The 12,909-nt window shown below is 32.0% G+C and overlaps 1 protein-coding gene across 1 annotated transcript; it reads left to right on the top strand.

Annotated features, from left to right (window-relative positions):
- The first annotated feature begins 254 nt into the window (after positions 1–254).
- On the top strand, positions 255–8,170 carry LOC143044286 (uncharacterized). Its single transcript, XM_076216224.1, has 6 exons — positions 255–765; positions 1,712–1,768; positions 4,159–4,218; positions 5,270–5,341; positions 6,304–6,388; positions 7,205–8,170. The coding sequence occupies exons 1-6, from the start codon at positions 726–728 to the stop codon at positions 7,848–7,850; spliced, it is 960 nt and encodes a 319-aa protein (XP_076072339.1). The 5' UTR covers positions 255–725; the 3' UTR covers positions 7,851–8,170.
- The last annotated feature ends 4,739 nt before the right edge of the window (positions 8,171–12,909 follow it).

Genomic DNA, 12,909 nt, shown 5'->3' with positions numbered 1-12,909 from the left:
TATAAAGTTTACACAAAAAAAAAACGAGAGTAATACTCAAGCAAAAACATACTAATACACTGTATACAATAACCATAAATAAGAATAAAAACACATATAAAATAATGGTATTTTGTTCTTGATAATGACCTTATTAACAAGAATATCCATCGCCCTAATAAGCGAGGTGAAAGTCAACCTGATGAAGTCAGTACCGAAAAAAATAGAATGTCATTTTTCTTTTTATCGGCGATTGGTATAAATTTAACTGAATGCCATTTTTTGTTGTGAATATGGAGTAAAATGAAGAAAACAATCTTTTACGCGTAGCAAACGTTAAGATAGTCGCTTTCGTTTCATTGATTAAATGTAGCGGATGGATCCGAGAACGTAACATTGCTAGCTAGATATTTTTTTAAAACATTTACTCTTTTACGATTCAAGTTGAAGAGCATTGAATGTGATTGATTATCGCAGAACCATGTGTTTTCATTTTAGAAAACTTCACAACATCGTTTCCTTATGATAATGGTACACTCGACGTTATTCACAACTGTTCTGATCCAAAACTAATTCATGTAACACCTCTTTACCAGTCAAACCCTGCAAATTGGTCGTATTGTAAAGATATTTCAAAGGAGGTTTTGTCAAATTGCTCTGTTGCATGTATTGGAAGCATATGCTCCATTAATACCAGATGTGTCAATGATATCGATCCGAGATGCCTTATACCCAAATACAGTGTCATGTTTATCAGAATAATCTACGAGTGCGTACATCATTCGTGTGAGTACATGATATGTTTTCTCTGTTTTATCCTTTTTAAACCATGGTTTATTTTTTCTAACATGTATTGTTTCTGGTTTTGTTGTTCCCTATAATATTTTATTTAACATATTTATCAAGGTTTTTGTCTTGATTTTACAAGCTTATATGTTTTTTATTGTTTTTTGTTCTTGTTTTTTTGTTTTAGAAATTAGGAACATAGACACAAAAACACGTAATATTGATAGACTGATTGATTGACTGTTCTTTTTAAGTTGTTAATGGCAGTTATAACAAGCATATGTTGAATTGGATAGCATAAAAATAATGACTTTAAAAAGACATAATAAACGGACCAGGAATAAGTTAAGCAAACAATTCATTCAAATGGAATTTGGTTCTATGTAAGGATTATATAACACAACAAACAAATATGGGAAAATATGACTCAAAAAGTTGACAAACGTCTTCTATATAGTCTTTCAATAACGAGGGAAAATTAAAAAAAAATCAAGCGTAAACCGACATTGCACATGCGTATATCAATCATAATTAAGTAGTATCAATTAGATAATCTATAGCAGGTATATATTAAATGAATACTCAAATTGCCTTCAAAATGTATTTATATTGTATATTTTCATCAATTATTGAAATTGTTTTCAAGGTCGCTTTTTTGTATATCTAAATTTTAATTTTTAATCACTTGCCGATTATAACAATGTATATGTTCTGTATGATCTTTAAAAAAATTGAAATGCCTTCCTGGTTTATTTTTCAGAAACAAATATTAAGCGTTTTCAGTATCACTTTATCGTATTTAATACTAGAAATTCACAAGTTAATTAAAAGTGTCAAATGTAGTACAATGATATGTGAACGGAACGTGCTTGTTAAACGAAATAATGCGTTTGTCTGTTACATTTTAACATTATTTTATGTTTTGTTTTACATCTTTTGGTCACAGCTAAAGTCATAGGTGAAGTAACCCCTGCCTCTCCGCATGTCACTAAGCCTCACATGGGTAATTATTATATCATAAATTTGATTGCTATTCAACATGCTAAAAATGAAATGCGTCACAACATCTTATAAATTTATAAAAAAATACGTCCATCATTGCAATGTTTTGTCAAAACCATACGTACTGTAATCGTACATGTAGTAAAGGCCACCAAAGGTCACACGAACGGCGTTCCTGAAAAAATAAAATTAAGAATGAGGTGACGTTAATACTGAATGTAAAATAGGTATCAATGGAACTGCATGTATTGCAACAAGCTGATGAGGATATGCATTTAACTTTTCTACAATATGTATTTCAAACTTTTATAATTGCGGTATTCTTATACAGAATAAATATTAGAACAATAGAGTACTTGTAAAAATGCATAAAGCACATCTAAATATGGCTACAAAATATAACTATTTTTTACTACTCTAAAATTGGCACAATTCCACAACGATCTGGGACGTCTGAATTTGAAACCAAAGAATTCTGTAATAATTGCTTTTTGCTACCAATTAAAACAGACAAATTCACAACACTTTCTATTATGATTATAACTTTATCTGAGTAACCTTCCCTACTATCTGAGTTATCTCCCATTATTTGTTAAAGTTGAAAAATAATGAAAAAAACACACATCTGGTGTTTTTTTATAAATTACCACCGAAAATATGACCAAACACATAGATTTACATTAAAAGTCTTACCCATGAATTACATACTACTCTCAGAATTTGCACAATTTATCTAAGATCTAGACCAACTGTTATCTGCTACTTCAAAATTCAAGATGGAGGAAGGCACCCGAGCCACGTTAAGTTATTCTTTCTATGTATTTTACTATATTTGTAACTGTTATAATATTATAAAAGAAGAGCTAGTAGTTTAACAATAAATTTTCCTTTTCCTTAAAAAGTATTGAATAGTGCTTTCTCAAAGTTAGTGCAAGCTCAATCTTCAACTTTTTATCAATACTCGATTTCTAATGAACAGTTTGATTGACATTTTTCTGCAAAAGGTGAAAAAAAACTCTTCTTTAAGCATATACCTTCTCCCAAAACTAAAGATTGCAATATAGATCGATAGAGTTAAAAAAGAGAGAACATCTAATTACAAAAAATAAGCATGTATTATGTAGAACTCCCTTATTGAGATTGTTTTGGGGCTATAATCGAAAACAGACAAGATAACTCTAGTGAAGTGTTAATGAATAGGTATGCATACGTCAGCCTATGATTTTTAAAATACATGCAGACATATGAAGATACATATGACAGATAACATTACATACTTCCGATCATTTTTCGGCACCTAAACATAACTTGATATATACAAATATTGTTATATATAGTTGATAAATTAAACATTTCAGTAGAGAATTTTACCCATTAACAGAGTGACAACAACCAGTTCATTAAGCGCGTACGTCGAGTTATAAACGCACCCATATTTCATTGTGGTTTTCATTTTAATGAAAATCGATTTCGCCACTTGTTAGAGGCGTGGTTTGTTCTGCAAAAATAATTTTTATTTTATCCGATATGAATTGAGGGTATACAATGGTTGTCTGTCAGGACTGTTCTTAATCCGAACCAATTCACACTTATAGATATTGGTAATTAACAAAGTTGTGCAAACTAACTGGTTTTTTATTAAACAAAATGTGCAGGTGCTGAATGAAATAATGCCACCAACTATCTTACATTTAATATAAATTGTTTCTAGGGTTTCCTTCAACAAATCACGGGCTTATTGTTTTTGTTAACAGAATTATTCTCCCATTGTATTTCAACAAACCATGCTCATACTATGGAATTACTACGTAAGATGTCTGTGTTGGCCTTCTATTTGGTCCGCGAGTTGCTGTATTGCCCCAAGGCGATGTCGAAGACTTAAATAGCTGGTCAATGAACTATAACAAGACTTATACAGAAGTACTCAAACAATTGTATCTTCATCAATTAACTACAGTGTTAACATACAATTTTTAAAATGTTATTTCACAAGAGATTAACATTTTTACCTTGAAGTGGAACTATCTGAATCTGAGTTCCCTTGTTATAAACTGCAATATCAAATGGCCTGGTGCTGTTTCCACGGTTCTTCCTCAAGTATCAAGAAAATTAGGTCAGATAATCATCAAACTTGTAAGAAAAACTATAAAAAAATATATATTTTTTACTGACCTATTTCATAACATGTTTTAAATTGAAATGTATTTTTATTGTCTAGCGAAATCAGTTTATTTAGATTATAATAATAATCGTACATGGTGAAATCATGTTGTCAATGCGTTTCAACAGCGCATATATTCTATAAAGAATGAATGTAATAAAAACATGAATATTAAGTTCATTATTGGTAAATTCATATATAAAAAAACATATCAATATTTCTACTATTAGGAACTACTAAACTCATCCAAGTGCTTTCTTCAACAGAAATGGCAACAACCAGAATACCAGGTATTTATAATTTTCAAGGAAAAAGGGGCGAAAATACCAGAGGAACAGTCAACCTCATAATCGAAAATAAACTGACAACGCCATGGCTAAAAATGAAACAGACATTCATACAAATAATAGTACACAAGTAACAACATAGAAAACTAAAGACTGAAAACATGAACCCCACCAAAAACTGGGGGTGATCGCAGGTGCTCTGGATAGGGTAGGCAGATCTGCTCTACATGTGGCATCGAATAGATAATAGAAACTACATAAATAGGTAATAGCTATTATTTTTTAACTTTTGTTGTATTTCTTCCATAGACTTAATTCTACTTTAATTTGAAGTGTATCATAAGCCTTTTTGATTCTGTGTCCTGTAATGGTTTTCTAAGATGTATTACCAATGTTTATTTCAACTGATCAGGCGGAGCCTACGTTTCAATTTGCATAAGGACAGTCTATTCGAAGATGTGTGTGATAAGGATGAATGCCGTTATAATTATTATTACTGATTTTTAATCGACTATCAGTGTCACCAAACAGATATTCACAAGAACTGAGTGTACGATATGGGACGAATAGAATAATTCAAGATTGATAGTATTAAATGTGCTAAAGCTGAATATTTTAAAGTACCAGCTATTGTATTATTCTGTTTGACTAGTTTACATATTTGAACCGGATATACGACCATAACAGGACACTTCATTGATGAGTTTATCCCAAAACACCTGTCTATAGATGGAAATTACAAAATCTATAAAATATTACAGATAAAATTAAAATAAACACCATTGGAATTTGAAATTTACAACGCATTAGTGGAAATTTTAAACGCACAATTATTCATTGAAGTTTACTTTCTTTAGACCAATGTTATATGTTGTCTCCGTCGTATATGTAGTATTGCAATTTTGAAATTCAAGCATTTCGATAACCTACATTTTAAAATGTATGCATAACCGGACAAAAAAACCGTGTTAAATCTTTTTAAAGAAACCAATTAATATATGTATAATTAAAATCCATCACACCGCTTTACGACTTTTGTCTCCATTAAATATAGATTTGACAACAACCATTATGTTGAGTGACAGTTCAACTACATCGAGAGAGGAGATACAAAAAGCAGAACAAGGTATTTATATAAAACCCTTCCAAAAACCATGCTGCTTCGAAAGGTTAAACAGATCCTTCTTCATTTAAGGCAACCGTCTTGTTTGTCTTGTAATGGCAAACCCGGTATTAAGTCTTAGTTTGAAACTCATATTCGTCGAAATACAGAACTGTTTTGTGGTTACACAAGATGAAGAGTATCCTTCATTTTTGGTACAGAAATAACAGAAACACTACAACGGTCAACCAACTCGTGATGTTATCCGTAAAATTTTCGAAGGGATGATTTCAACTTCACTACTTAACACTCTTGGTTCAATATCTTTCATGTTAGCAGAAACCTCATATCGAGACATCATATGAGAAATGCAACTTTATAATCATCCTTTCAACTAGGATCAATAAATATTCGATAAGGGACTTTCCGTTTTGAATTTTCCTCAGTGTTCAGTATTTTGGGGATGTCACTTTCAAAAAGGATCAATATATTACAAATATGTCGGCTTCTGGAATGTTTCTACCTAAAAATTGAAAGTTTAAAATTGGGAAGCGTCTCATTGACAGACATACCACATCCTCTTTTATATATATACACATACCAGGTAATTTTGGTTATCATAAAATAAGTTGTTTTAAAAAGTTGAATGGTATGTGAACACAACTGAAAATTACGTTTTGATTTTCTTAGATCATTTTAGGTATAAATGAATGATTTGCATGTGCATAGGTGACGTGCTCAATTCTTTTTGAACTATTATTTTTCATCAGAAACACGACCGAATGGTCTGTTATATTTATTCTTTAACCCTTTGTTTATAATTTACATGCAATGACAATGCTATTAATTTCTGCCTCAATAAATATACAGTTTTTGTTTTTTTTATAGCTGAACTTGAATGTCTTACAATGGCGTTGTTACTACAAATTTCCGAGAACTTTGTTTATGCTAATACACAAAATATTAATTACTTGTTGTGCTTTTAGCTTCTAAAGGACCCATAGTTGGTGGCATCGTAGGTTCCATTGCTTTTGTTGCAATCTTCGTGGTATTGGCAGTATTTTTTAAAAGGTACGTAAAACACAAAAGTATTTTCTAAAAGCTGTCTTTTCAATGGTAAATTATGTCAATGTCATAAACACATGCGCACATCACGAGATTAGAGTAACGAACCTCAATAATTGTGAAAATATAAGAAGATGATGTGTGAGTGCAAATGAAACAATTCATCATCTAAATCACAATGTGTAAAAAGTAAGCTTGATGTGTAATAGTATAATATTTTCGAGTAATATTTCTGAAGTTGTAATTCAAAACTTTTGTTATATGATACAATTGTTAGCAATTAATATAGACTTAATAATACATAAATTAGCATATCACAACTTAAATTACTGGCGGTAATAATTTTGAATGTTTGGTCCATAGTTTTCAATTTTTGGCTTTTTCATATATATTTACAATTAATTTAAAAACGTGCACTTGTGTAACTAACATCTTACATCATACACTTTAAAAGCAATGGAACCTACGATGCCACCAACATACACTTTTAAAGCAATGGAACCTACGATGCCACCAACTATGGGTCCTTTAGAAGCTAAAAGCACAACAAGTAATTAATATTTTGTGTATTATCGCTTTGACATATTCACCATTTCCTTTCTCAATTTTAAATTTTACTGTTCAAATTGCTAAGTATGACTTGGTATAATATTAAGGAGATTACAACTGCATGAAAAATGTTGGTTTTATAACTTAATAGGAAGATGTAGTGTCATTGCAAGATTTTACAATGTTTCATGTAGTTTATTAAACGTTGTACAGTCATGGAAAACTTTAAAATAGAAAATAAGCTTTAATCAAACTGTTATCTTGTACTCGAAGGGTTCATATCATGAAACAGAAAACTAATGGACAATCAGAATGCATGGTTGGATCTCTAAAACGACAGAGCTCATTAAAAGATTATACTGGCATTCAGATGGTAGCCTATCCAGGTGAAGGAGACAAACATCTCACAAGGGACATTTCCGATAACTCTCAAAATAGATACGTAAGCGACCAGAAAGAGAATTTCAAGAGAAAAGAAAGGAAATTTGACAGCGCCAAATGTGCAGGCGAATACACATTGGCAAAGCCAATCCCAAATAAACTACAGTCATCAAATATACAGTTAGAAATAACAACATCTGATTGCGGTTACAGTATGGCAAAACGAATTTCAAAAGAAGACAAAGACGGCGAAAATTGCATTCAAAGTAATTCAGATTCTGTCGCCAGTAACGACTACCAGGATTCAACTGAGGGGGTATATGACCAAGCAAAAACCAGAAGAAACATGAACGACGTTGATGTGTATGCCAGAGCTACTGATGGTACTTATGATACAGCTAATCATTGTACAAAGCGACGAACCGAAAATGATGATATTGCATATGATCACTTCACTGGACCAAAGACTAATGACAACTACGATCTAGTAATAACACATAACCAAGTTGTCGGTGATAATACGTATGGTGTAAACTAAACCACATATGAGAATTGGTCTTAACATTTCGTTAATAAAAAATAACAAGATTATTGACAATTCGGATTATGTTTTGGACCTTCTGATTTATATTTTAAATATGGCAAAAATCTGATCTTAATTATTGATCATTGATTTATTTACATAAGAAACAAAAAGAAGATGTTTCAATGTACAAAATGTTTACAGTGCCGTGAATCTAGACCTTTCTTGTATCTTCCCCTTTCTATTGTATTTTATCGATTCGCTACTGCGGAATACATTATAATTGTTTATGTTAAGTTGAAAATTTGTGTTTCAAATTTAATAATTTTTCTACAATGTTTTATACATTACAAATACAAGGTACGTTTGCCGTTGTTTTGTGAACATTATTTGTTATCATGATATAAATGTATGACTTTTCATTTATATTTATCTGATTAAAACAATAATAACTTGAAAGTGTTTTGTAAATATGTATCACGTTTGGTGTCACGTGTTGAACAGGATCTACTTATGCTTCCGGGTCACCTTCTGTCGTACCGAGTCCTGTGTTTTCTATGTTGTGTTTTGTACAGTTGTGCTAGTCCTTTTGGTCGCTTTCAAGCTATGGCGTTGTCAGTTTGTTTTCAACCGACGAGTTTGATTGGTCCTTTACCATTATTCGGTGACCAGTACAATATCTCAACTCACAAGAGAGAGGTTACTTCTATCTTAGATCTAAAGATGCGACAATAAAGAATATTCCTCAAGTCTGTATTATAACAATTGTGTCACATTCAAGAGTTTGACATTCCGCAGATTCCTATTTTTTTCAGTTAATAGATAAAGAAAGATGTGCTAAGTTTAATTTTCTTGATTAATTGATAAAATCTTTCGAAAACCCATAGATTTTTCAAATGTTCATACTTTGAATTATGTTCACGACGGTCAATACCTGTACTTTATAAAATTGAGAATTGAAATGGGGAATGTGTCAAAGAGACAACAACCTGACCATAGAACAGACAACAGCAGAAGGTCAACAACAGGTCTCCAATGCAGCGAGCAATTCCCGCACCCGGAGGCGTCCAGCTGACCCCTAAACAAATAAATATACTAGTTCAGTGATAATGAACACCATACTAAACTCCAAATTGTACACAAGAAACTAAAATAAAGATAATACCAGACTAATAAAGGCTAGAGGCTCCTGACTTAAGACAGGCCCAAAAATGCAGCGGCGTGTTTATGAGACCTCAACCCTCCCCTATACCTCTAGCCAATGTAGAAAAGTAAACGCATAACAATACGCACATTAAAATTCAGTTCAACAGAAGTCCGAGTCTGATGTCAGAAGATGTAACGAAAGAAAATAAACAAAATGACAATAGTACATACGAACAACAGACTTCTAGCAGTTAACTGACATGCCAGCATGTTTAATGTTACATTCTTCATTTGTTTGTTCGTTTGATGTGTTTGAGCTTTTGATTTCGTCGTTTGATAACGTATTTCCGTTTGGAATTTTCTGAGGACTTCGGTATTTTTGAGATTTTACTTCTTCTGTATGTATTTTTATTTTCCATTTGTTTTAACCACACACGATGTTGATCATATCGTCAATGTTTTTGTAATCTTAACTGTTTCATTTTTTCGTTGATGAAAAATAATTTGTGATTATCTCTCTTTTGTTACAATAAATGTTAAGTCAACAAAACGACACATTTCTAATGTCTTTTCAGAAGTTTATGCAATGATGCAAGATTTTTGTTGGAAATAATATGTGCAGGCAATATTTTGACTCTCTTTGTTATCCATGTTTCTGTGGTGTTGCATACTAAACTCATAAAAACACAAAATATCTGGACTACTTTCATAAAGAAATGAGCACATTTTTATCTTAATAATGTATATACTAATGTTCTGTTTTGAATTATTTGTTTAAGTGAGTGGTCATCCACTGTTATACACATATCCTCAGTGATTGGTATAATCTTGCATCCAGTTCATGTTTAGTTATGGGCATAGAAAACTCTAGAGGAAAGAACCGAATACAAGATAATATCTAAACCTTTCAGAAACCAAAATGTGGACTTCTATGCACAAATTGCTATGCAGAATAGCTCACTGGATATAGTGTGCAGTTGTTTCTCAGTTATAAAACTACTCTGGAGCTCATAAAATGAAGCATTATAATCAACATTATTGTCATACGAGATATATAATCTTATTTTGACCATTGTAGTGAAAAAGCAAACACAAACATACCAATACACTTGCCCTAATTGACCTTTCCCTTGAAAATCAATAAAGCGAAGGTTTGTTTTGTCAACATGATCCCATGGTAATGCTTATGTTTTTGTAATGTTGTCTCGTGCTCATCAACCCAAAATGCATACATGAAATACCAATATTAAAATATAAATATAAAAACATATCCACATGTTGGTACTTATGGGTGGGAGAGGTGGGAACTTATCAAGAACCTCATCAACCCAAACAGACAATATGTATTGCTTGACCAAACATAGCCCTTAAACCAACCACCACTTGGATATTGAAAGAATGAGAATGTATCACATTTACTTCCGCCAAAGATATCAACCAATGAGGTTATACACATATCCTCAGTGATTGATATAATCTTGCATCCAGTTCATGTTTAGTTATGGGCATAGAAAACTCTATAGTCCATACAGCATATTTGCAGGCCAATCTCAAATTACACCACTAGCAACGATTGCCCTTAAGGAATAGTCTTCCCAATACTCAAAACAAAAATATCTTCAACACTTTTATTAAATATTATTCCTTAATTACTTTAAAACACTACTAAACATTTCAAGGTACGTGTACACAGTTCTTTATAAATAGTTCATAATTCAATAAATTCTCATGAATTTGACCACATACAGGCTTTTAAAAGTTGAGTTAAGGCAATGAACTCATATAAAAATGAACATTGTCATTATTTTAATAACATCTTCAGCATGTGGAAAGCTTGTACAAGTAAGAAAAGGGACTTCACCTCCAAGTGTAAACTATGCTGACTTGTATCTTTCTTTACAGTTGTTGAATCAAACACACTCTTTACTTCCTAATCAGGAACATTGACAATTTTATTCCACTTGATTCTTCACGTCTGCTGAAAATATCAACCAATAACAAAATGTTTATTTGTACTTAAGACAGCATTAGTCACACTTTGGAAAGGAAAAATCCCTTTGCCTACAATCCACGTGGAAAACCACTAGGGAATCAGTGTCCCTCGAACTGTAGACAAAAGAAATTTAAATTAAAGAATTTAACCATACATAAAATTTAAGTACTAAGTATACATTTGTACTTGTATACAAAATCATTCAACATAATATTTATCAAATAAAACAAAGCAAAACAAAAATATTGCAACCATTATTTAATCTCCCAAGGCAAAAATATTTTTGTGACATATTTCAACACATCAATGAAAGTATATACACATCCAATAGGAAACATCATGAAATTACGGACAAATAATAAGAATTACTTTTAGATAGGTTCATTTGAACATAAATCTGCTTCCATCACAGATACATAATTTTCCTATTTTCAAAAATCAAAACATTACTTAAATTGCAATTTGTTCTCACCATATTCTGGTCAGAAAAAATCCTTTCCTTTTAGGTTGTTCGAACTCATTGACATGAATCATCGTGCAATGTCGTATTGCTTCTCCTTCATTCATCAGCCTGTCAAAGCTGTAGGTAACACCATCTGAAAACAAAAACATTCTATTCAATTCTATGTACAATCAAATAGACCGCTGAACGCGAACCTCGACGAAGACACCTTATAATTCAATACACATCACTCCGGTAAACAACATTAATATCAAGTGACATATCACACTAAATTATTCCACTTTCTCAATAATTCTATTCTTTTCTAACAAAGTCTTTAAAGAGCATTTTCTATCAGTATGTACGATGTAATAATCAATGAAAATTCCACAACACTCAAAAGAAACTATTTATCCTGATAAACAAGGCATGCCTATAAACAATTTATCATTCTTCTTTCAACTACAGGTTTCTAAAATGGCCAGACCCTCCCACTTCCACATATATATATATATATTTTATATAGCGATAGAACTTTGCCCTGCGTTTAACCGGCGCACGGCAAATCAAATATCTGACCACCTGGGTTGATAATAACTACCCAAGGTCTAAATCCCAAAACATTTTGCCATCATGGTCAAACATTACCATCTTGTTCTATCAAGAAGCCGCCAAGGCGAATATAAATGACCACCAAGGTCTTGACGCCCCAAGGCTAGTATTTTTAATTCAATGTTGCCACCAAGGCAAATGTAAAAAAATCATAAAAATGACCACCTAAGTCTATTGCCACCAAGGCATATATAAAAGACCACCTAGGTCTATTACCACCAAGGCATACATAAATGACCAGCTAGGTCTATTGCCACCAAAGCATATATAAATTACCACCTAGGTTTATTGCCACCAAGGCATATATAAATGACCACCTAGGTCTATTGCCACCAAGGCATTTATAAATGAACACCTTGGTCTATTGCCACCAAGTCATATATAAATGACCATCTAGGTCTATTACCACCAAGGCAGATATAAATGACCAAGGTCTTAAAGCTACCAAGGTAAATGTAGTAAAAGTTAAAGAATATAGTTACTTTGCCGACAACACGTGGAGCACGACCTTCCCACAGCTTGGATATTGAAAGAATGAGGATGTATCACATTTACTTCCGCCAAAGATATCAACCAATGAGGTTATTTAACTGTGTAGGCTTTTTTAAGGTCGTTTTGTTTTAAGTTGTCCAAATGGCAAAACAGTCGTTTTTGCACAGGTAACGTTGGTTTTATATACTAGTAGTTAGATACCAATCGTTGTATATATATACAGGCAATTTAACGGCATGGTATGTTTCTTGTCCAAGATTATTTTTCAATGTGTCTCGTTGTATGTCTTGTTAAAGATACATTCAGTAGAATACATCCTTAGATAAAGACGAAAATGATTATATGTTGGTGAAGCCTATGCATCTGGAAATATAAAATCAGATTATGAA

This window comes from Mytilus galloprovincialis, chromosome 9, assembly GCF_965363235.1.
Source record: "Mytilus galloprovincialis chromosome 9, xbMytGall1.hap1.1, whole genome shotgun sequence".
In the NCBI taxonomy this organism is placed as follows: domain Eukaryota; kingdom Metazoa; phylum Mollusca; class Bivalvia; order Mytilida; family Mytilidae; genus Mytilus; species Mytilus galloprovincialis.
This window is presented reverse-complemented; position numbering and strand designations above follow the sequence as displayed.

Bases quoted from the DNA above. Each gene is read 5' to 3' on its own strand.
- LOC143044286 (XM_076216224.1), top strand. From the start codon at position 726: ATGTTTATCAGAATAATCTACGAGTGCGTACATCATTCGT. The intron at 766-1,711 runs GTGAGTACATGA...TTTTGGTCACAG, and splicing joins CGAGTGCGTACATCATTCGT to CTAAAGTCATAGGTGAAGTA. The intron at 4,219-5,269 runs GTATTTATAATT...CATTAAATATAG, and splicing joins GGCAACAACCAGAATACCAG to ATTTGACAACAACCATTATG.